At 40.5% G+C, this 24,776-nt stretch overlaps 1 protein-coding gene across 1 annotated transcript; it reads right to left on the reverse strand.

Moving 5' to 3' along the window:
• Positions 1-909: 909 nt before the first annotated feature.
• LOC142550134 (uncharacterized) lies at positions 910-1,344 on the reverse strand. The gene has a single exon (XM_075659369.1). The coding sequence runs from the start codon at positions 1,342-1,344 to the stop codon at positions 910-912; it is 435 nt and encodes a 144-aa protein (XP_075515484.1).
• Positions 1,345-24,776: the final 23,432 nt, after the last annotated feature.

Genomic DNA, 24,776 nt, shown 5'->3' on the forward strand with positions numbered 1-24,776 from the left:
AGACTCAACACACCTGAACCATGATAGCAAGTACATATACATAACATGCCATGGTAAATAACATACATTTCATGATATTAAAATCATGAACTTAAACATAGTATGTGAAAGCATAACGCGTCCATGACATATTTCATCATATCAACATATACGTTTTCATTTTCTTTATTTGAATTCAGATCATTAGTTGTGACTTTCGTATCAACTCTAGTCGATGGATCCATCGTATAACCGCGGTACCCGACGGCGGGGACATCAGCGACAGTATTACCCATTCACTGAGCATTAGCCTTACATGTTCGTGTTTGTGTTCATGTTCGTATTAGTCACAACCCCCTCATCCTTCAAAACATATAAACATATTCATCACTTATAAAAATCGTGCATATACGTAAATTTTCTTAAAATCAATCATGCAACGTATTTTTCGTATTTCCATAAAAAATCATGTTCTTGATTACATGATCATTTAAAACATGTCAATTTTTTATCAGAGCTATGCCACGACTGGTAACTCGACCCAAGTGCAAAATGACCATTTTGCCTCTGGAAACCTTAATTGCCCATTTTATCCATGGACCTCAAAATTTCGACTTGAAGTCAACCAAACATATTAGAACAACTCAAAACATACTTATTACTATTTTCTAGATGTAAACTCAAGTCCAAGCGTGAATTCTATAGTTCGTTTTAAAACATGGGCCGAAAACCTTGTTTTAACACAAACTCAATCGAAATTAAACCATAGTCCAAAGATTCCTAATCGAACTTCGTATGACCTAATCTAACTATCAATAACCTCGGTCACATCGACAAATCAGCACCCAAACGAGTCATAAGCACTAAAACCATACCCTTTCCACATTGGACTTGCGCCTAAGCGCTGACACTGTGTTGCTTGATTGGCGCCTAGGCACCTAGCATTAGCGCTGCAGCACTACCAGCCCCGAATAATTCTGGGTAGCGACTCCTCATCTCCATCTCCCAAGTAGTCTCGTTCTCAGAATGATTCAGCCACTTGACCTTGGCCATCAGGATCAACTTGTTCCAGAGCCTCCTCTCCTGCCTATCCAATATCTGAGTGGGTCTCTCCTTGAAAGATAGGTTCGGTGTCAGCTGCAATGGCTCATAATTCAGTACATGCGAAGGGTTTGACATGTACTTCCGCAGTATGGAGAAGTGGAACACATTATGAACTACCACCATATTCAACGGTAATGAGACTCTATTAGATAGTGTCCCAACTCTCTCTAGGATCTCGAATGATCCTATGAATCTAGGACATATTTTGCCCTTCTTCCCAAATCTTATCACACCCTTCATCTGTGCGACCTTCACCAACATATGATCGCCCACTTCAAACTCTAGATCCCTACGTCGCTGATCTACATAACTCTTCTATCGGCTCTTAGCAGTCTTCATCATGTCCTGGATCTTGACCACTAACTATGCAGTTTGACTGACAAGGTCTGGTCCCAATTCTGATATTTCCCCTATCTCATCCCAATAAACTTGTGACCTACACTTCCTCTCGTAATGTTCCTCATATGGAGCCATATCAATGGATGCCTGATAGCTGTAGTTGTATGTGAACTCCAGGAGTGGTAACTTCGACTCCCAGCTGCCGTGAAGTTGACACTCAGGCTCTGAGTAGGTCATCCAAAATCTGAATCACCCTCTCAGACCGACCGTATGTCTGCGGGTGAAATGTTGTACTGAATAGCATCTTGGTACCCCATGCCTGATGAAGACTATTCCCAAATGTAGACATGAATCTCGGGTCCCTATCTGACACGATGGACACTAGCATCCCATAGTGTCTGACTATCTCTATAACATACAGATATGCATACTGAGTCATAGTGAAAGTCTTCTTGATCGGTAGAAAATGTGCTGACATAGTGAGCCGGTCAACTATCACCCAAATGTCATTATATCCTTCAGTTGTCCTCGGTAGCCCTTTCATGAAATCCATGGTAATATTCTCCCATTTTCACTCACAAATAGGGTGTCGTCTCAGCTTCCCTGCACGTCTCTAATGCTCGGCCTTAACATGATGACACGTCAAACAATCAGACACGAAATTGTACAAGATATCTCACTTCATGTCTGGTCACCAATAGAGAGACTACAGATCTTATACATCTTTGTACTCCCTGGATGAGTGGAGTACGGGGTGTTGTGGGCCTCTCTCATAATATCCGCTCTCAGGGAATCACCTCTAGGAACCCAGAGTCAGTCATGATATCTGACTATGCTGTTCACAACCTTTTACAACCTCAGGCCCTTAGACTCATCCCTCTGTCTCCACTTTTGTAACTGCTCGTCAGAAGCCTGCCCTTCTCGAATCCTATCCTTCAGTGTCGACTATACTGTCAGGGTAGAAAGATTAGGAGCATCGCCCCGAGAAAAAGATGGAAGCTCAAACCTCTGAATCTCTGCCTGCAATGGCCTCTGTACCGACAACTGAGCAATCACTACATGCTTCTTACTCAGGGAATCCGCGACTACATAAGCCTTACGCGGATGGTAGCTAATGTCGCATTCATAATCCTTCACTAGCTCCAGCCACCTCCGCTGTATCATATTTAGCTTTTTATGCATGAAGAAGTACTTCAGACTCTTGTGATCGGTGAAACTCTTACACTTCTCCCAATACAGATATTTCCTCCAAATCTTCAGGGCGAAAAACACTACTGTTAGTTCGAGGTCATGAGTCGGATAATTCTTCTCATGGACCTTCAACTATCTGGACGCGTAGGCTCTAACATCACCATATTGCATTAGAACTGCGTCCAAACCAAGCTTCGAAGCATCCGTGAAAAGCACAAACTCTCCTTGCCCTGATGGCATAGCTAGAACTGGCGCTGAAGTCAACTCTTGCTTCAACTTGTCAAAAATATCCAGGCACTCTGATCCTCAAATGAATTTGGCATGCTTTTTTATCAAGGCGTTCATGGGCACTGCAATTGAATAAACTCCCTGAATAAACTTCCCGTAGTACCCAGCCAATTCCAATATGCTACGGATCTCGGTCACAGTCTTAGGCACTGGCCAATATTTTACTGCCTCAACCTTGTTGGGATAAACCTATACTCCATCTCGGGATATGATGTGGCGCAAAAATGCCACTCTGTCTAGCCAGAACTCATACTTGCTGAACTTGGCATACAACCTTCTATCATGTAAGGTCTGCAGCACGGTCCTCAAATGCCGACTATGCTCATCTCTGCTCTTCAAATAGATCAGTATGCAGTCTATGAAAACTATGGCGAACTGACCAAAATACGGCTGAACCAAGCGATTCATGAGATCCGTGAAGATCACTGGTGCGTTTGTCACTTTGAAGGGTATAACCATAACTCATATTGCCCATAACGCGTCCTGAAAGCCGTCTTGCGCACATTGGACTCTCTCACCTTCAACTGGTGGTATCCTGATCGGAGATATATCTTCAAAAACATTGATGCTCCTTGAAGCTGATCAAATAGATCCTCAATCCTAGGCAGATGATGCTTATTATTGAATGTGACCCTGTTCAGTTTCCTATAACCAATGCATAGCCACATGCTGCCCTCATTTTTCTTAATAAACACTACCAGTGCGCACCATGGAGAAAAACTCAGGCGGATGAAACCCTTGTCTAGCAAGCCATGTATCTCATTCTTCAGCTCTTTCATCTCTGCAGGTGCTAGACGATAGGGTGTCTTATAAATTGGCACTGTACCTGGCATGAGCTCGATAGAAAAATTCATCTCTCTGTCTGGTGGAATGCCTGAAACATCATTCTGGAAAACATTGGGAAAATCCCTAACCACCTCGACATCCTCTATACTCTAGGTGACTGGCTTGGTCACTGTCACAATACTCGCCAAAAATTCTTGGCAACCTCTCCTCATTAGCTTCCTAGCACAGATGCAAGAAATGATGTGCGGCATCTACTGGTGTCTGACTGCCCCAAAAATAAATGGTTTACCGCTGGGCGGTCGAACGGATGCGGACCTCCGTAAAAAATTTAAAGTAGCTCCATTCGAATAAACCCAGTCCGTACCCAGAATAATGTTGAACTCCGGCAATGGTAGCATAATCAAATCTACCTGCACCATATTTTTATGTGACCAAAGTTCCAATCTCTTCACTATCTACGGGGTAAGCATAATATCTCTAGACGGAATCGAAACCCTGAATCCCAAATCCAAAACCTCTGGTATGATTCCTAGTCACTTGACAAATGTACTCGGATATAAATGAGTGTGTATCTCCGGAATCCAGCAATGCATACGTGGCTACACATGAAATATATATCTTTCCTGTAATAAAACATATCATCAAATCTGATCGTGTTGAAACTTAAGAAATTCTCTATCATTGATTAACCCAAATGTTTAAAAATCTCATATTTAGTCCAAGAAGAACCTCGAAAATTACAAAATTTTCCCTTAGAAGTTTTCGAAAATTGCAATTTCACCCTTAAAGTTTCGAATTTTATTCAATTTAATCCCTATTTTTTCGAAATTTGCAATATAACCCCCATAAAAATTTGAATCTACTCAATTTAGGCTCTAAAATTTCAAAAATTTTATCCTAAAATTTAGAAAAATGCAAAACATCCCTCAACTTTAGAATTTTGCAACTAGGTTCCTGTAATTTTGGTTATTGCATTTTGGTCGATAAAGCTCTTAATTAAATCAATTCAATCCTTAAGTCCACCTATTAAAACATGCAACATGTTTTATTATAAGTTATCAACCCCCAAAAATAATTCCAACAAACAACATAATATCTCATGCGATCGAGGCGATAAATAAAAATTCTAAACATAAGGTTTACCAGTGATCAGTGTCGAGTCTATCTCAGTCTCCACCTCCTCGGCATGCATCAGATATCACCTACCAGTTGTGGGCCCTTTTTCCTATGTCAATCAGATACTTTGTGGCCCTCCTCTTGGAATGAAACACTTGAAGGTCCCCCCACATACATCTACCATAGCGGAACCGGTTGCACTACTTGCAAGGCTGTCTCTCCTCCGGCTTAGGAGCCCCTGGAGCCTGTGGTAGCCTCTGCTGTCCGAGCCTCTTGAGCTGACCTTGAGGCTACTGCTACCCCTGATGCCTGGGTGGCCCGGTGAACTCCTTTTTCTGTGGCTGCGAGCTCTTTTGGGCATGATGCCTCTTCCGCAATATCTCGGCGTCAATATCTCAGAGAGCCTATTCTGCCTAAAAAGCACAGGCATCATACGTGGCTTGTCTGATCAACATAACGTCCCAGTGAATAGCGGGTATGAGGCCATCCATAAAGTGCCTCAACTTCACTGTCGCGTCTCTCGCTATTAGGGGGACAAAGTGACAGCCTCTATCAAACCTCCAGATAAACTCGGCCATAGATAAATCTCTATGTTGGAGACTCATAAACTCTCTCGTCAGGCGTCCCCGGACATACGCTAGAAAGTAATTGGTGTAGAATATGTCTTTGAACTGATTCCATATAAGGATAGCCAGATCCACCCCGTGTTCTGCTCCCTCCCACTATAGGGATGCATCATCCCTCATCATGTATGTGGCGCACCTGACCGTTTTGCCATCTTTCATCTCTAAGTACTGGAAGTGCAGCTCTAGTGATCGTATCCAACCCTCTGCCAGAAAAGTGATCATTGAAATCTGTCTGGGGTCTCGGAGCCTGCTGCGCGCAATACCATCAAAACTCGGTTAGCTGCGTCTCCTGGCAATGGTGGTGGTGGAAAGCCTTTATCTCCTATAGGATTACCATACTGCCTGTTAGTGCTAGGGGCACGTCTGGGAGGCATAGTATCTGAACACAGTCCAAATTCTAAACGTAACCCATCATGCAATTTAATCTAGTTTTCAAAACATTTAATCTTTAAATCATGTAAACAGCTAAACATATACTGTAAATCACTATAAACATATATCATGTAAACATACAGGTGATAGTATTACAAAATTTAAAACATTTAAAACATGCAAACTTACAGACTTGAGGCTTGACGACTGAGCTTCTGAAGCTAGCGGTGGCACATCTCTTAACAAGACCCTTGCTCTGATACCAACTGAAACGTCTAATACTAAAATACGACTAGGGAAAAAAATTTGCTATCTAATTTCAGAAATGCTCATACACATGCATGCGAATGAAAACAGACCACCATGCATATTAAAAGTTACTCGATCACTGAATGAAAATACTGCAGTTATTAAAAAAATCTAAATATCATCCAAATCCCTAGACTACTAATTTAATAGAACTTCCATGCAATAAACTGAATCCTGTCAAATCCTCAACGTGTATAAAGATGCGAAACGCAAAAACATAATGTATGATCCCTCATTCAATAACATGAAGTGCAGAAAAACGTAAGGTCCTTGGGTTAGCGTGCACACTGATCGAGCAAAACTTGCACTGTAAAATCTTTATTAAAAATTAATAATATTCAAGAACGAAATAATCGCAAGTGCACGATGTCAAGTAATAATATAGTGTACGAGAGTATGAGTATCGTCCTCTCTGGAGGCTATATTTCGCAATTGTTATTCTCAGTTATTAAACATTTAGCAACGATAATTCGGATGATTATTTACTACTATAATGTTTAAATAAAAGCTCAACTAATGATTCTCAAAATAAAGAATGAAATATATAAGCTAAAATGATTGATTAAAAATTCAACGATAAATGAATTTGTTGGGAATCTCGGTTCACCTACCCCTTGCTAATTTACTTAATTAGTTCGACAATAATCTACGCTTTCGACCGGATTTTCTATCCAATTGAACATGCCCTCTCGAGCTATGCAAAACTAATTCAATTCAGCGAAGTAATTAAATCTCTACAATTATTTTTCAAATGTGAATTTCATGTCGTTCTATGAAATCATCTAGCTTTCGACCCACTAGACTATGACTATCGACGTTATCCGTGTAACATCCAAAAAGCCAACCCATGTAAACCACATGCATGCAAACGATTGAAATTGCTTATTTGATTTATTTAATTGATTTAGAATGCTTACATGAGCATATTATATGATTAAGTGTCTAATTGCATGATTTTATGAAACTGTAGATTTTACCCGAATATTCGATAATAAGCTGGAAAAGAGATCGGGGACGACCAAGATAAATTAAATATTTTACAATAAATATTTCAAGGCTTATTAATATGATTAAATTATTCCAAAAATTGTAGAATTCAAATTATTTTACGAGACAATCTTGATTTTATCTAGGAAGCCAGGTTTAGGGCAACTGAGGGACTTTTAAAAGATCAAATTTATTAATTTTTGAAAATAATTTTTATAAACTTTTATTTTACAATTAAATAGGTATTATTGGGCTTAATTTACCTAAGATTAGAAGGCCCAATTATCCCTAAACTAAAAGCCTAAAAACCTTAAACCATTATGCATGCAATTTTCGAAAATAATAATAAGGAAATCATAGGGTTCTAGCACTCCTTAGCAGCCAAAACACACACACTACACACACATGTTTTCGAAAATATCAAGAGCAAAAACAAGGATTCTTCGTCGCTGCTTCGTCATTCTTCGCAACCCACGTCAATAATCGAATACTCAAGCCTTTTTAGCTACTTAAAGGCACTCTTCTAAACTCTTTTGATGCATCGTTCAAATCATAATATATTTTTTTTTTGTATTTTAGCATGAAAAATATTTATGTACAAATAGTTTAACGTTTTAATGATTATTATGTTAAACGTTCTAAGGGACATGCTGCCAACAAAAGATGTTTAGGTAACGTAAAAAAATGTCGCTTAAGAGAGGAACAAAGGCTGGATAACAGCTAGAAGCGGCTATGAATGGAAGGGATCAAAAGGGCTAGGGTTTTCAAGGTTTTTGGGGAAGCTTGGCAACGGGTTGGAACTGCTGCAACAGGGCTCAGCCAACCATGGTTCAGACCCTGTGCGCGGCTTGGTTCAGAGTCTAGAAAGAGTCCTCGGGCGAGCAGAATCTTTAGGGCTCGAAGGAAGGGGGCTGCCACACGCTTATACAAGGAGTGAGAGTTTTCGGCTAGGTTCAGGCGTCGGACGCATGGCCGTTTGGGGGATTAGGCTGGTCCAGTAGGGTCTAGGGAGGATGGCTCGGGGTCGATACTTGGTCTGGTGTTGCTGTGGTCCATAGTGGCTCGGGTTGGTGAGGGTCCGCGACCTAGGAGATTAAAAGAGAGGAGCACACAGTTCGTCTGGGGGATACGGGCAAGGTATATTGTTCCATGGAGGTTCAATGATGTCTAGGAAGGTCATGTCCTGGTATGGTACTAGTTGGCTCGAGGATGGTTCGAAGGTTTGGGGAACACGTGGCTTGAATTGATGCTAGGGTTCGAACATGGCTAGGGAGAAGGTAAGGGCTCGAACCATGGTCTACGGGGGTTGATTCATGGTTCATGAAGGTATTTTAGGTATGAAAAGCTTATGTTTAAAATTTGGGAATAAAATATGAAGTTTGGAATTTATTCGGGATTAAAAAGCTTCATAGTTTAGTAATCAACTCAATAAATCGAAAGGCTCAGGTTTACATTTAAGAAAAATAACATAAATAAATTTTAAACTTATATGATGGTTTGGGATAGGCTCGAGCCGATAAAAGTAAGAAACAGTAAAAATCGAGAATTTTAGAATCCAAGAACAAAATGATCATTTTATGGCCCGAGTAGTACGAAAGGTCTGGCGGTGTCCCGAAAATCATAACGCATGCTAAATTATATTTTATAATTTTTATGATGAAAATATGAGATTTTACGATTCATGGTAAAGCTGTGCAATTTTTACTGTTAAAAAATGCTATTTTGCAAATATGGAAAGGACACGATATTTTATGATTAAAAAGAAAAGAAAAATATTTTGAAGGATGTGAATCGACTGTGAAAAAAGGATATTATATATGATTTTTAAGAATATCATGAGAGAAAATGCCCAGAGGGAGCCCAACAATCGTATTTCCATTTTACGTCGATGGCTAGTGCCCGTTCCCATACGCAATGGTGTGTTAGGACTGATTAGTCGACCACAGGGTTCAACTAGTCACTTTCAAGGATCAAACTTCACCCAAAATGAGAAATGATTGAAAGCTTTACGATTTGACGATTCATGAATAAATTATGCCTACAAATTTATGCTTGCTTATTTTGAATAAAAGTATGATTTTAATGTAAGTGTTGTATATGTATTATTTGTTACTCATGTTTAGAACGTGCTGAGTCATTAGATTCACTAGGTTTGAATGTTGTAGGTGAGGATGAGGTTGAGGGAGACGTTGACGCTTGAGTAGATCGAGGTCGGCAGTACACTCCCTAGGGACACTTATTTTCCGCATTAACTTGATAATCGATGTTTTGAAAGAAAGATTTTGATAATAATTTATTAGAGATTTTTATGCTTTATTTTGAAGTCAGATTGATCATGTTAAAGGTTGAAATTGGATTTTCGGTAGTTGACAATTTTGGGATTTTATGCACTTTAAATTTTAAATGTTAAATTTATTTTGGATGTTGGAAATGTTGAGTTATTTTAGTATGCAAGTTTCGACTTTTATAAAAAAAAAATTAGTATGACTTTAAAGTTAAAAAGTAGTGGACGCTTCAGTTGGTATCAGAGCCAAGGATCCCTAAAGGGTTGTGTTATTGCCACTCCGAGAAGTTCAAGAAGGCACGCCTCAAGTCTGTGATCTTTTACTGATTTAGATTTTATATGTTGAACTTTAAATACTTTCATGATACATGATACAGAGGTTAGATACATGTTTCAATTAAAACGTTAAATGCATGTTGGTTACGTGTTAAGGAAGATTTGTACAGAGTTACCTCCTAGACGGGTTCTTGGTAGTGATAATAAGGATAGGCGCGAGGAGTATATTTTATACCCTCCACCTAATCAGGATGCTAGTGCCCGTGTACTAGCAAGTATGACCCATTTACTAGAGTAGAACGTGGGAAATGGTGTGAGGGTCCGAGCAGAATCTATCTATGAGCGATTTAGGATGATGGATCCCACGGATTGTACTGGCACTACTGATCCATTCGTGGCTGAGGGATGGATTAGATCTATTGAGATGATCTTTAGATGTATTGATATGGCGGACGCCGACCGAGTTTGTTGTACCATCAATCTGCTGAAAGGAGACTCTTTCTTAATGTGGGTGGGAGCGGAGTGAGGAGTGAATCTAGCGACTCTGACATGAGAGGATTTCAAGAGGATATTCCATGATAAATATTTCACTACTGACGTTCGTTCGAGGATGAAGAGAGAGTTTAGAAATCTCCGCCATGGGGACTTTACTGTTGCTGAGTTTGTGCAGAGGTTTGATAGGGGCTGTGATTTTGTGCCCTTGATTGCCAATGATGCTCCAAAAAAGCTACGACATTTCATGAATGGATTGAGGCCGATGATCCGTCGAGATGTGATGCTGATTGATCCTATTGACTATACTGTTGTTGTTGCTCAAGTTTTTTGAGCCGAGCAATCTCTTAAAGATATTGACTTGGAGATGCAGCGCAAGGGGAACCGTGCTCAGCAATCAATTCAGCAGAACAAGAAGTCGTTTACGAGACCACCGAGGCGGCCAGGACAGTAAAAACCACAAGGACAACCACCTAGAGAAAACGTCCTAAAGACTGCTCTCGCTATCACTACGGCAAGTGCATGTGGGGCACCTACAAGTGTGGAGGAATGGGGCATAAGGCTGGTGATTGCCCAAAGCTTAAACAACCCATGTCTGGAAGGGCTTACGTGATGCATGCTGAGCAAGCAGAGCCAGACACTACGCATATTACAGGTACTCCCACTATTTAAGCGTTTTATATTGATTTATTGCTTGAGATAAAAGCATGGATGCTAGAATTAAATCGAGATGCATTGAACTTGTTGATTTAGAATGCATGTTTTAAATTCTAAGGTATTAGGCATAGCATTTTCACAAACATTGGATATAGGGATCAAATTGTAGAATATCAAAAATTTAAGGGACTAAATAGTAATTTTAAAAAACTTATGTAGAAAAGATGGAACAAATTCGATATTCCTAGGATTGAATTGCAAAAAAACGAAAATTTTGAGGGTCACTTGGAAATTTTGATAATTAACAGGTTGAAATACTAATATGGGAAACTAGAAAAGGCATAGATGATATGAAATTTCTAACCTTATGTCCTTAATCGAGATGAGGACGAATTTTGTTAGCGGGCGTAGTGATTTACGCTTTGCTAGATTCTGGAGCTACACATTCTTTCATATCTGAATCTTTCAAGAAGCAATTTTGAATCTTAACAGTGGACGTAGGGTCGAGATTCAGAGTTACAGTGGCTTCTAATTAACATATTGTATCTACAAGCATGGTTAAGGATGTAGAACTCAAATTGGAAAAGAATGTTATATGGGTGGACCTTATTTTATTACCAATGCCCGAGTTTGATTTTTTTTTAGCATGGCTTGGCTCACACTGATTGGGGCTACCATTGATTTTCGACAGAGGTCAGTATCTATTAGACCGCCCAATAGGAAAGCATTCATATTTGAGCCTGCACAAAGAAATCAAATGCCGCATATCATTTCATGCATTCGTGCAAAGAAGCTTATTCAAAGAGGCTAACAAGGTTTTATTGCTAGTATTAAATTTTTACCCACTACTGACATTAAATCAATCGAGGATGTGGAGGTTGTCAAGGACTTTACAGACATGTTCCCTGACGATATTTCTATTATCCCACCCGAGAGAGAGGTAGAATTTGCTATTGAATTGATGCCTGGTACTGTGCCGATCTCTAATGCACCACATCGCCTAGCACCTACCGAGATGAAGGAATTAAAAGAGCAAATTCAAGAGCTACTAACAATGGATTTATTCGCCCTAGTTTTTTTCCATGGGGTGCGCCAGTACTATTTGTGAAGTAAAAAGATGGGAGCATGAGACTGTGCATCTATTATAGAGAGCTGAATAGAGTGACAGTGTAGAATAAGTATGTGAGGCCCGGGGCCAAAGAGGGCGGGGGGTGATCGCCGGTGCCATGAGGTTGCACGGACAATGAGCGGCTCTTGGCAAGAACATGAATGAACCGATCCCACACCGGAATTAGAGGGATTCCGGGACTGTTCAATGTAATGGACTGTACAGTTGAAGAGGGTTTATAAGATTTGAAATATACTACTCATACCAAGAAGGTACATCTTCTTTTCGGTAGCTCATCACATAAGAACTCCAAATTTAAGCGTGCTTGACTTGGGGCAATTTCGGGATGGGTGACCTCCTGGGAAGTTTCCAGGGTGCATGTGAGTGAGGACATAAGCACGCTAGAAAGACCCGTCTTGATACAGTGAGGACAATCGTCGAATCTATGGCGTTACAGTTGGTATCAGAGCGGACCTCTCTTAGTACAGTGTGGTTCGGGGACAAACCAAGCGGAAGCTGGTGGGTATGTGAGGCCCGGGGCCGAAGAGGGCGGGGGGTGATCGTCGGTGCCATGAGTTTGCACGGACAATGATTGGCTCCTGGCAAGGCTTCTAGGTGGAGGGAACATGAATGAACCGATCCCATACCGGAATGAGAGGGATTCCGAGACAGTTCAATGTAATGCACTGTATAGTTGAAGAGTGCTTATAAGATTTGAAATGTACTACTCATATCAAGAAGGTGCATCTTCTTTTCGGTAGCTCATCACATAAGAACTCTAAAGTTAAGCCGTTCGTGATTTTGTTAAGTTTAGAAGTCGTACGAGAATTTACGGTGCAATGTTCCAAAATGACTCTTGAAATAGCGTTTCACAATTTTGGCCTCCATTCACATTTTTCGTGTATTACAGCCCTAAGGATGTATTTTCCATCATTTTATGTGTATTTTAATCATGGCTAAACGATGGTTCAATGTTGGTTCGGTTGGTACGAAGCCATGGTTGGATACTTAGTTTGCGGGCGTAATTGTCTCGTTTTTGGTTCGGTTATGAAGTGTTGGTCAAGTAGAGTTTATTTGCATGTTCCTCATGTTAGAATTAGGTCGCAGCGAGCCTGAGAATGATCCAACTCATTCGGTAAAAACATGGTTATAATTATATTATGTGCATAAAATATAAAATGTTTATTTTTGAGATATATGCGATATGTCTTGTAGCCACCTTACGCTTATGGGATTGCTTCACCCGGTGACTTAAGACCGGTTTACGATTATGTATGGGTACGGATATCCATTCCAAGGGCTGTGATGATCTCTACCGCCCAGTATACTCTGGTTTAGTCTGATCAGACGTGCATGTTATGTTATGGGCCACTTGCGTTGAAACATTATCTCTACAGAAAAATTACGATATGATATGTTAAGACAGAGCTCTATCGAGCAAAGCTTTTACGTATGATTTTCAGATATGCACCTATTTATAATTACTCATGACATGATTTTCACCTTACGCTTTACGATACGATATTTTTACGTTACACGAAATTTTATGATATATTTACTTGTTATTCATGATATATGCATGCTGAGTCTTTAAACTCACTAGGCTTGATTGTTGTAGGTTCTGATGAGGTCAAGACTGAGGGCGGGGACCAGTGAGCTAGCTTGGGTCAACAATAGTAGGAACCCGAGGACCTCATGTTTCAGTTTATTCATATTTTATGTTCAAACTCAGTTTTATCATGTTGAATTATTTTTAAGTTGTTATTTTGAAACACAATATTTACTTCTGCTGTTACTTTTAAGTTAAACCTATTTTATCAGATTATTTTATGAATGTTGCATGTTATTTATTTGAAGAGAAAATTTTTTAATAATTCCGCAAATTTACAAATACGAAATATGGGCCTCTACAGTTTGTATCAGAGCCTATGTTCTTGTAAAGGGTTACACTAATACTGACCTCGAGAAGCTCATGAAGTCACGTCTTCGGTCTGTAAGTTTTACGTTTACGCACTTCGTTTAAAGCATGAAATATTTTAACAACATGTTTTCATGAAATGTTTTCTGTCAAGATTATGATTATGCAGTATTTATTTAACTTTAAAGAAATAATGGAATTATGCATGTTGGTTACGTATGGGTTGTATGTATGGAACAGCATGCCTCCTAGATGCATTCCTGAGCGCATGAGAGATGATGAGCAGTGTCATGACGACTGTGAGGATCATAGGCAGGAGAGAGATTTACCACCACCCCCTTCCACCGGACATGAACGCCCAGATGTTAGCCGGAATGACACAGTTCTTTGCGCAGTTCGCGGAAAACAATGCTGGGTAGCCAGGCAGACGGGGCCTGAGGCTACCTATGAGCGGTTCATGAAGATGAGACCAAAGGAGTTCTCAGGGACGACAAATCCTATGATTGCCGAGGGCTGGATTAAGTCCCTTGAGGTTATCTTTGAATTCATGGAGCTTGGAGATGAGGATAGGGTTCGTTGTGCGACCTATCTGTTTGGAGGAAACGCTCGCTTGTGGTGGGAAGGAGCATCTGTAGCCCTGAATTTGGCCACTCTGAGCTAGACGCGCTTTAAAGAGGTATTCTACTCTAAATATTTACTGACGAGGTGCGTTTCAGATTGACCAGGGAGTTCATGACCCTGAGGCAGGGAGACATGACGGTTAGAGAGTTTATCCTTAAGTTTGAGAGGGTTTGCCATTTCGTGCCACTGATTGCAAATGATGCTGGAGCCAAGTTGAGGCAGTTTATGGATGGTCTGCAGGCCGATCTTGCGCCGTGATGTTAGGGTGGCTGGCCTACTACTTATGATGTCGTTGTCTCCAGAGCTCTAGCTGCAGAGTAGGATCAAAATGATATTGAGAGAGTTCGCCAAGGCAAACAACCAGTCCAAGCGTCTCACCGCCCTCCTCAGCAGCAACATCAGAGTAAGAAACCTTTCCACGGCCCATCCAAGAATAGAGGACAGCAGCAGCAGGGACGTGTAGTCCCGAGGGCCATGGAGTATCCAATCTGTGCCAAGTGCACACGCCGCCATACCGGGGTTTGTAGATATGGTTCCGGGATGTGCTACAAGTGTGATAGTCCTGACCGCTTACTGAAGAATTTCCCTCAGGGGAGTCTGCCCAGCCAAGGCAGAGTTTTTTCTCTCCACACAGCGGAAACAAACCCGGAGACAATGCTCTTGACAGGTATCTTAAAGCTTTAAGTTGTATTTGAGATTTAATGTTTTGGGAGTTTGGGTTAAGATCTTGAACATAGAATTGATGATAGGATTGCATGTTCTAATCAGTGTTACTTTCGGGAATTTAGAGTAGAAGAACTTTGACCTTCGCATGGCTATAACTTTCATAATTATTGGGTTCAGCTTGACGTTCCAACCTTTCAGGGAGAATTTTTATAGCTGGTTCAGCTACAAATGCCTTGAAAGATTTAGAGGCTACTCATTCGTTCATTTCGGAGACCTTTGCAAATTTCCTCAAGGTCAAGACCATTGGGCTAGATGTAGCGTATTCAGTAGTGTTGCTTTCTGGAGAAGAGCTGGCAGCTACTAATGTGATCCAAGACATAGACTTCGAGCTTCATGGTAATCTTGTTCACGCGGATCTTATCGAATTTGCCGATGCCAGAGTTTGACATCATTCTGGGTATGGATTGGCTATTAAAGAACAGGGTTTTGATTGACTTCCAGCGGAGATCTGTTCTAGTCCGACCGCTTGGGAGAGAGCAGTTCTTATTGGAGCCAGACAGGTACTTTCCTTAACCGCGTATAATACCTTGTATCCAGGCTAGGAAGCTTATGCGTAGAGGGTGTCGAGCATTTTTAGCGACTTTTGTATCTGTTCCCGAGACACCCAGTCGGTCAGCCTCTGATGTCCCAATTGTTAGGGACTTTCTGGACGTTTTTTCTGATGACGTCTTTGGTATGCCACCTCTGCTGGAAGTGGAGTTTTCTATTGAGCTTATGCCAGGTACCGCACCGATTTCAAAAGCACCGTACCAATTAGCACCAACAGAGATGGCAGAACTCAAGAAGCAAATTCAGGAACTTCTTGACAAGGAGTTCATTCGCCCGAGTTTTTCACTATGGGGCGCGCCAGTCTTATTTGTGAAGAAGAAGGATGGTTCGATGAGGCTCTACATTGACTCTTGGGAGTTGAATATGGTTACAGTGAAGAACAAATACCCACTTCCGAGGATTTGAAGATTTATTTGATCAGCTGCAGGGAGCCTCAGTATTCTCAATGATTGATCTGCGTTCTGGTTATGACCAGTTGAGGGTGAAAGACGTCGATGTTCTCAAGACTGCTTTTAGGACTCGTTATGGCCAATTCGAGTTCCTTGTGATGCCGTTCGGTTTGAAGAATGCTCCAGCGATCTTCATGGATCTCATGAATCACGTATTTCAACCATATCTTGATCAATTCGTGATAGTATTCATTAGACGGCATTCTCGTCTACTCAAAGAATCATGATGACCACAGCAGACATCTGACCGCAGTATTGTAGACCTTGCAAAAGCACAAGTTATTCGCAAAGTTCAGTAAGTGCGAGTTCTGGTTAGAGAAGGTGGCGTTCTTAGGCCACAACGTTTCTAGCAGCGGTATCGAGATAGACCCAGCGAAAGTTGCAGCAGTCAGAGATTGGGTTGTGCCGCAGAATGCATCAGAGATCCGTAGTTTCCTTGGGCTAGCAGGATATTATCGGAAGTTTATTCAGGGATTCTCCTCTATCGTAGTTACACTCACGTCGTTGACAAAGAAGAATGCGAAATTTGTGTAGAGCGATGAGTGTCAAAAGAGCTTCGATACTTTGAAACAAGCCCTTATCTCAGCACCAGTATTGGCCATGCCGTCAGGGCCCGGAGACTTTGTTTTGTATACCGATGCTTCTAAGCTCGGTTTAGGTGCAGTGTTGATGCAGCATGGGAAGGTGATAGCGTATGTTTTTCGTCAGTTGAAAATACATGAGAAAAACTACCCTACCCACGATCTAGAGTTGGCAGCCATAGCTTTTGCCTTGAAGTTTTGGAGGCAATATTTTTACGGAGAGAAGTGCCAGAGGCGTTGGTTGGAGCTAGTGAAGGACTATGACTGTGACATTAGCTACCACCCGGGCAAAGCTAATGTAGTTGCAGATGCAGTGAGCAGGAAAGTCGCAGTGATGGCTCATTTTGTGATTCCGAGACCCATTCAGTTTGAGATGCAGAGGTTTGATCTAGAGACATATCCTCGAGGTAGAGTCCCCCGTCTATCTACTTTGACGATTCACTCTTCTCTTCTAGACCGTATTCGGAGTGGTCAGCAAGCAGATGTGCAGTTGACAAAGTGAAAGCAGAGAGATGAGGCCAGGGCAGTATCTGGTATACAGTTAGCGACGACATTGTGAGATATCGAGACAGAATGTGGGTTCCTAGCAGTGATTCTATTCGAGCAGATATTTTATCCGAAGCCCACATGTCGCCGTACTCTATTCATCATGGGAGTACGTAATGTACAAAGACCTGCAGTTGTTGTATTGGTGGCCCGGAATGAAGAAGGATGTCAGACGTTTCGTATCCGAGTGTTTGACGTGTCAGCTAGTGAAAGCGGAGCATCAGAGACCAGCAGGTATGCTCAAGCCTCTTCCTATTCCCGAGTGGAAGTGGGAGAATGTTACCATGGTCTTCGTGGTTGGTTTGCCGAAGTCAGTCAGAGGATCAAATGCTATATGGGTGATTGTTGATCGTCTTACCAAATCAGCGCACTTCTTGCCTATTAAGATGACTTTCACCGTGATTCAGTATGCGGAGTTGTATATCCGAGAGATAGTCTGACTTCATGGTATTCCCGTTTCTATAGTGTCTGACCGAGATCCTAGATTCACTTCCTTATTTTGGAGGAGTTTGCATTCAGCTATGGGTACGAAGTTGTTGTTTAGCACAGCTTTCCACCCTCAGACAGATGGGCAAGTCAGAGAGAGTTATCCAGATTTTGGAGGATCTTCTCCGTGCATTTGTCCTCGACTTTGTAGAGAGTTGGGATTCGAAGTTGCCATTGGTAGAGTTCACCTATAACAACAGTTTTCAGTCGTCTATAGGTATGGCTCCGTATGAAGCACTGTACGGTTGTAAGTGTAGATCGCCTATTCACTGGGATGAAGTCGGGGAGAGATCAGAATTTGGTCCGGAGATCATTCAGCAGACTGCCGACATAGTAGTCAAGATCCGTGATAGAATGAGGACTGCTCAGAGCAAACAGAAGAGTTATGCGGATCGGAGGAGGAGAGATCTAGAGTTTGCCGTTGGCGACCATGTCTTTGTGAAGATAGCACCTATGAAAGGTGTCATGTGGTTCGGGAAGAAAGGAAAGCTTAGTCCGAGATTCATCGGACCATTTGAGATCCTCGACGAGGTTGGGACGTTAGCATATCGTGTTGCTCTTCCGCCGAATCTGGCCGGAGTACACAATGTGTTCCACGTCTCTATGATGAGGAAGTATATGGCGAATCCTTCGAATGTCTTGAATTTCGAACCGTTGCAGCTCACTCCGAACCTGTCTTATGAAGAGAGACCAGTGCAAATCTTAGACAGACAAGAGAAGAAGCTTCGGAACAAACTGGCAAGCTAGTGAACGTCAAATGGCTTAATCATTCGGAAGAGGAAGCTACGTGAAAATCTTAGCCAGAAATGAGGAGTCGGTATCCCGAGTAATTCAGCAAGTTTTAATTTCGAGGACGAAATTTCTTTTAAGGGGGGGAGGGTTGTAGAACCAGAAAAATCAGATTACGTATAAGCCGTGCATAATTACTATTATTTAAATTAAAATGATTTTTATACATGCATGACGGTTTAATTCATTTTAAAATTTGCTAAGTCATAATCATTTATGTGGGAACCCGGACGCTAATTAATTCCTTAATCGTCTTTAGGAATAATTCAAACAATTATAATAAACAGGGTCTAAATTTTTTTTTAAAATACAAAGCGGAAACGTAATGTAATTCAATTCAAATTACATATTAAACATAAACATACAAATCTTGTATTATCTACAAGAATTCAACTAGGTTCAACTACATATCAGTGCTGAATCCTAAGTTGCTTCGAAGCCCGGATCTCCACGCTATCTAGTCCAGCCTCGTTCTCTTCTTGACCCTGATCCTATCCCACCTGTTGCCATGCACACATACAAACAAGACAACAGCCAGATAACTCCGGTGAGAATTACATTCTCAGTATAAATCATGTATACATGCAATCATAAAAACAATATAAAAGCATATAACTGATATGTCTAACATGTATTCAGATCAGAATATAAATCCACATCAAGAATAAATCCTATTCTAAACATGTACCATCATCAGGAACATAAATCAATATGTACCATATTCAGGAACATAATCAACATAAATCAATATAACTGTCAATTAGACTCATGACCCCACATTTAAGACTAGACTCAATCCTAGTCTAGGGATCCCGGTTTCCAGAAGTTAGCATTCCCATATCGACCAACAGTAATAGAAAAGACTCCAGTTCTATCCACGTCGATAGGATATCGATCACCAGTAATAGAAGAAACACTAATTCTATCCACATCGATATGATATCGATCACCAGTGATAGAAGAAGCTCGTATTCTATCCACATCGGTATAGTATCGATCACCAGTAATAGAAAGAACTCCGATTCTATCCACATCGATATAATATCGATCACCAGTAATAGAAGAAGTTATAATTCTATCCACATCGATACGGTACCGATCACCAGTAATAGAAGAAGCTCCGATTCTATCCACATCGATACAATATCGATCATCAGTAATAGAAGAAGTTATAATTCTATCCACATCGATAGCCAAACATCCGGTGACAGACTTTGGCACTATCGCCAATACACTATCTTGTGACATTGTGCAATGTGCCCGTGGTGATCCCACCACTATCAGGTACTTTTGTCACAAGATTAATCGTCTAATACCTGCTGTCTATCAATCAAGAGAACAAGTACATCAATCAAATCAATACAATAAGGTAAAGTATGTGATTTAGGGAAACTCGAGCCAAACCTCACTCGAGTTGTGCAATCCCAACTCAACATTAATTTATACCTTTATCTTCTCGGTCTGACGAAGACGAAGTATCCAAGTCAACTCTGTCCATACCCAATCTGATAATGACAATCGAATAGATACAATATCAGTATATAACTCAGTTCAAAACCTGTTCTGATTAATACTCAAATCAAAACATAATCTGATCAATGCCAATCGACATACGATACCACATTACAATATCAACCAATACCGAATCTGATCAATATCACTTTACGGATGTTTCGACGGCATAACAATACAGTCTCGATAACCCCGTCAATTCCAACACCACAAATATAATACCAGAACTCATAATCAATATCGGTGCAACTCATAATTTCAATAACAACACCAATCTGATATCGAATCTCAGTTAATCAACTCCAAAAATCATAACAATTACATAATCAGTCTGTTTCTTAATCTGACTTCGATTCTTTGATGTCTAACATGTCAAGAACATCATATATGAATTCCTATTCAATTCTGACAACATCATAATTTCAAATCGTATCTAAACATAACAAAACTTACGTCCACGTTGTAGCCTGCGTTGATAGGAACTCAGTACTGAAGTTGGATTAGAAATCAGACGGACGGATCGTTCATAAATCACAATCTGAGTGGAAAAAGGCGTAAGGATTTTCACGAAGTTCCTCGGTGCTCATTTTATCAATTTCTGAAGGAATAATCGAATGTAATACTTATATATATATATCAAATCGCATGCCAATGAAACGTGGCTGATTTTTAATCTGCATGTCTCGCGCATATGTGCGACCCCAACCGGCGCATATGCGCGAGACCTACTGGTCTCGATGCGCTGCTTCACAACTTCTGGCGCATATGCCGCGCCTCAACTTCGCGCATATGCGCCAAAGGTTCTGTCTCAAAACTTTGGGTACAGGACTACTCGCGCATATGCGCGCAAGGACATCGCGCATATGCGCGAGACACCATTGCTCGGCGCGTGTGTCTCGGCATCTCTCGCGCATATGCGCGCCTCACCTCGGCGCATATGCGCGAGGTTCTCTGGACAAAGCAAACTACAGCTCGCGCATATGCGCACCATCACTCCGCGCATGTGCGCGGGATCTTCTGCCCAACTCGCGCACAGCTCGCGCATCACGTCGCGCATGTGCGCGAGTTGCACCTCCCTCGCACCTAATTCGTGTCTTTTCTCGTCTGTCCCGGTCTGATCCGTTTTATCCATAATCATCTCAATTAATCAATAAATCATTCCAGATTAATCTCAGATTACGGTAAATATACCCAAATCATTTCAGATTACGGTAATCAAATTCTCGGGCCTTATATTTTATTTTAAATCGCAGAAGGTTAGTTTTATCTTTTCGGTTAAATACGCAAGGCCAGACTGGAGTTGGAGTATTGAGATAAAATTTAATAATAAGAAAATATTCCTAAATTTAATATAAGCCAAGGAATAATTTATTTTAAGGTAAAATAATGTTTAAGAATTTATTTAATTAATTGGAGTAAGTTTGTAAATAAGTTCTTTTTGGCCAATAATTAAATAAAAGCCTAAATTAAAATGTGTAACCAATTGGGATAAATTAATCTAGGCCTATTCTATTTAAGAAATTGTAACTTAACATGTTAGTAATTTATTTTAAGACTTAGCCATGCATGCAAGAAAATTACTATCCTAAATTAAATTATTAATTCACTAAAATACATAATAAGTGTTTAAAACTTTAAAGAGTTAAAATTCATGAATTAAGCAATATCTTACCCCATTTTGATAGAAAATTTCAGCCACTCCCTTAAGCAATTTAATTATGTTTGGCAACTCTTCATTTTTGCCATCTTTCCTTATCCTTTTTTGGTGTGATAATCCATTCATTTTTAATCACCAATAATTAATAATTTAAGAAATATCCTTACCTTGTTGTGATAGGAAATCTCGGCCATCACCTATCAAATCTCCCTCAATCCATTAAATATCACATAGCATTCCTTATCTCACAAGCTCAAGGATAGTAGGATTTGTTTTGGGGTTTTTTTAAAAATAATGTAAATTTTTTTTTTTTTCAAAATTAATGTAAAAAAAAAATTGTTTGCAGAAATACGAGACGCTGCTTACGTGGAGCAGCGTCCGTGCTTTGTAAGCACGGATTGAGATCCACGTTGGCTTATTAGCGACGGTTATAAAACCGTCGCATATAGCGACTGTTTGAAAACCGTCGTCAATAGCGACGGTTTAAAACACCGTCGCCGATTCAAAATGAAACCGTCGCTATATAATAAAACCGTCTCTATATTTGCCGTAAATAATAATATTGACGGCGTGTGATTAATGTACGCCATTAATGTCCAGACATGATGTTTTTGAAAATATTTTACTATTAACAGCGTACATAAACATGCACGTCGTTAATAATACTATTAACGGCGTGTCTTTATTGTGCGCTGCGAAAATTGCATATGTTATTAACAGCACACATAAATACATGCTGCAGATATTACTATCCGCAGCGTGCTATTAACCGATTTAATAAATATATTAATTTAAATTATGTGCACTATTAATTGTAAAATATTTTTAAAAACCTTATATAGCGACGGTGTATTATTTATTAATGACGTGCATGTTTATGTGCGCCGTTAATTGTAAAATATTTTTAAAAACCTTATATAGCGACGGTTTTAACAAAACCGTCACAAATTTTGAATCGGCGACGGTTTCTTAAACCGTTGCTATTCTCGACGGTTGTTAAACTGTCGCTATTTATGTGTGTTGTTAATAACATATGCAATTTTCGTGTGCTGTGCATTAAAAGCACGCTGCAGATAGTAATATCTGCAGCATGTATTTATGTGTGCTGTTAATAACATATGCAATTTTCGCAGCGCACAATAAAGACACGCCAATAATAGTATTATTAACGACGTGCATGTTTATATACGCTGTTAATAGTAAAATATTTTCAAAAACATCATGTCTCGACATTAACGGCGTACATTAATCGCACGCCGTCAATATTATTATTTACGGCAAATATAGAGACGGTTTTGTCATATAGCGACGGTTTTAACAAAATCGCCGCAAATTTTGAATCGGCGACGGTGTTTGAAACCGTCGCTATTGCCGACGGTTTTTAGACAGTCGCTATATGCGACGGATTTAGAAAACCGTCGCTAATAAGCCAACGTGGATCTTAATCCGTGCTTACAAAGCACGGACGCTGCTCCACGTAAGCAGCGTCCGTGCTTCATAAGCACAGTTTGCCGTATTTCTACAAAAATTTTTTTTTTTACATTAATTTTGAAAAAAAAAAAATTTACATTATTTTTTTAAAAAACCCTTTGTTTTGCAATTCAAATCCCCACTTATTTTGCTAACTTCCCCTTCATTACCTAGCCTTCCTTCCCCTCCTCTCATTCGAAAATTCAGAGAATATCAGCAACAAAAATCGTGAGTTGCATCAAGAAAAATAAGAGAGAAAAGTAAGAAAAGAAAACTCCATCTCCGTCGCGCCGTGTTCGTTGTAGCGTTTGTTTTCTCCTTAAACAATTTCCAGGCATGTATATCTTGTTCCTTTCTCTTCAATCAAGTCATATAAATATTTTAAAACATTACATGTTCATGATTTATGAGCAAAAACCTAAATTTGACAGCAACCTTACACAAAACCTGCACAGATTTTCTCGGCCACTTCCTTGTGCTTCACGGGTTGTGTTGTGTTTGTGATTTTAGGGATTGGCTTGGTTCCAGACGCTCAAGGATGCATCTAGGCATGTTATAGAGTGTGTTAGGAAGGTTATGGTCCATTGGTTCAACGCCATGCAATTAGGAATCAAGACTTGACAGCAACTTTCCCATAGTTGCAAGTTGAGGCTCGATTTTTGTGCTTGGGTTGTCTAAGGTGTGTGTTCGAACTATGGCTGTCCTAAGGACTGTAGCCATGGTTAGAACCCTTCCTTAGCATGTCTAGGACGTGACCAAGATGGCCTTTCAAGGATTGGTTCATGGTCCCATCGAAATTTTAAACAAACAACACAAGTGCCCCTTCGGTTTTCATTTCTGATTTTTGTGTGAGTGGTTTCGGCTTTTGAGGTTTGGGTGGATCTTGGTTGGCTTTTAGCCCTTAGCCATGGTTCACAGAATACCGCATGATGTCTAGATCATGCCATGGTTGATCATATGGCCACTGGAATGAAAACGACAGCAAAATAAAACAACACACCCCACGCGTGCAGCATGGTTCTCGGGTGGGAGTTCTGCGTTGTCTTAGGTGTTTGCTTTGATCGTGGTTGGCCTAGGGCCCTTAGCCATGGTTCAAGCCACACCTTAGGATGTTGGGAAGAGGCTCTGGTCGATGGTTCAAGCCCCAATGGCCATTAGCCTTGTAAACGAAGCGAAGCAAGCACAGCTGCTGCCACTGAAATTGGACAGCAGCAGTGTTGCGGTTCAGGAGGCATGTTCGAGTACTTGATTGGCTTTTAGCCTATGGACTTGGACTGGAAAGTACCTCCATAAGTTAGGAAGGTCATGTTTTTGGCCGTTTGTGATTCGGTTAAGTTTAGAAGTCGTACGAGAATTTATGGTGCAATGTGCCAAAATGACTCTCGAAAGAGCGTTTCACGATTTTCGCCTCCATTCACATTTTTCGTGTGTTACAGCCCTAAGGATGTATTTTCCATCATTTTTGGTGTATTTTAATCATGGCTAAATGATGGTTTAATGTTGGTTTGGGTTGGTACGAAGCCATGGTTGGATACTAAGTTTGCGGCCGTAATTGTCT

The sequence above is a fragment of the Primulina tabacum genome, chromosome 6, assembly GCF_025594145.1.
Source record: "Primulina tabacum isolate GXHZ01 chromosome 6, ASM2559414v2, whole genome shotgun sequence".
NCBI classification, from domain to species: Eukaryota; Viridiplantae; Streptophyta; class Magnoliopsida; order Lamiales; family Gesneriaceae; genus Primulina; species Primulina tabacum.

Bases quoted from the DNA above. Each gene is read 5' to 3' on its own strand.
- LOC142550134 (XM_075659369.1), bottom strand. From the start codon at position 1,344: ATGTTGGTGAAGGTCGCACAGATGAAGGGTGTGATAAGATTTGGGAAG.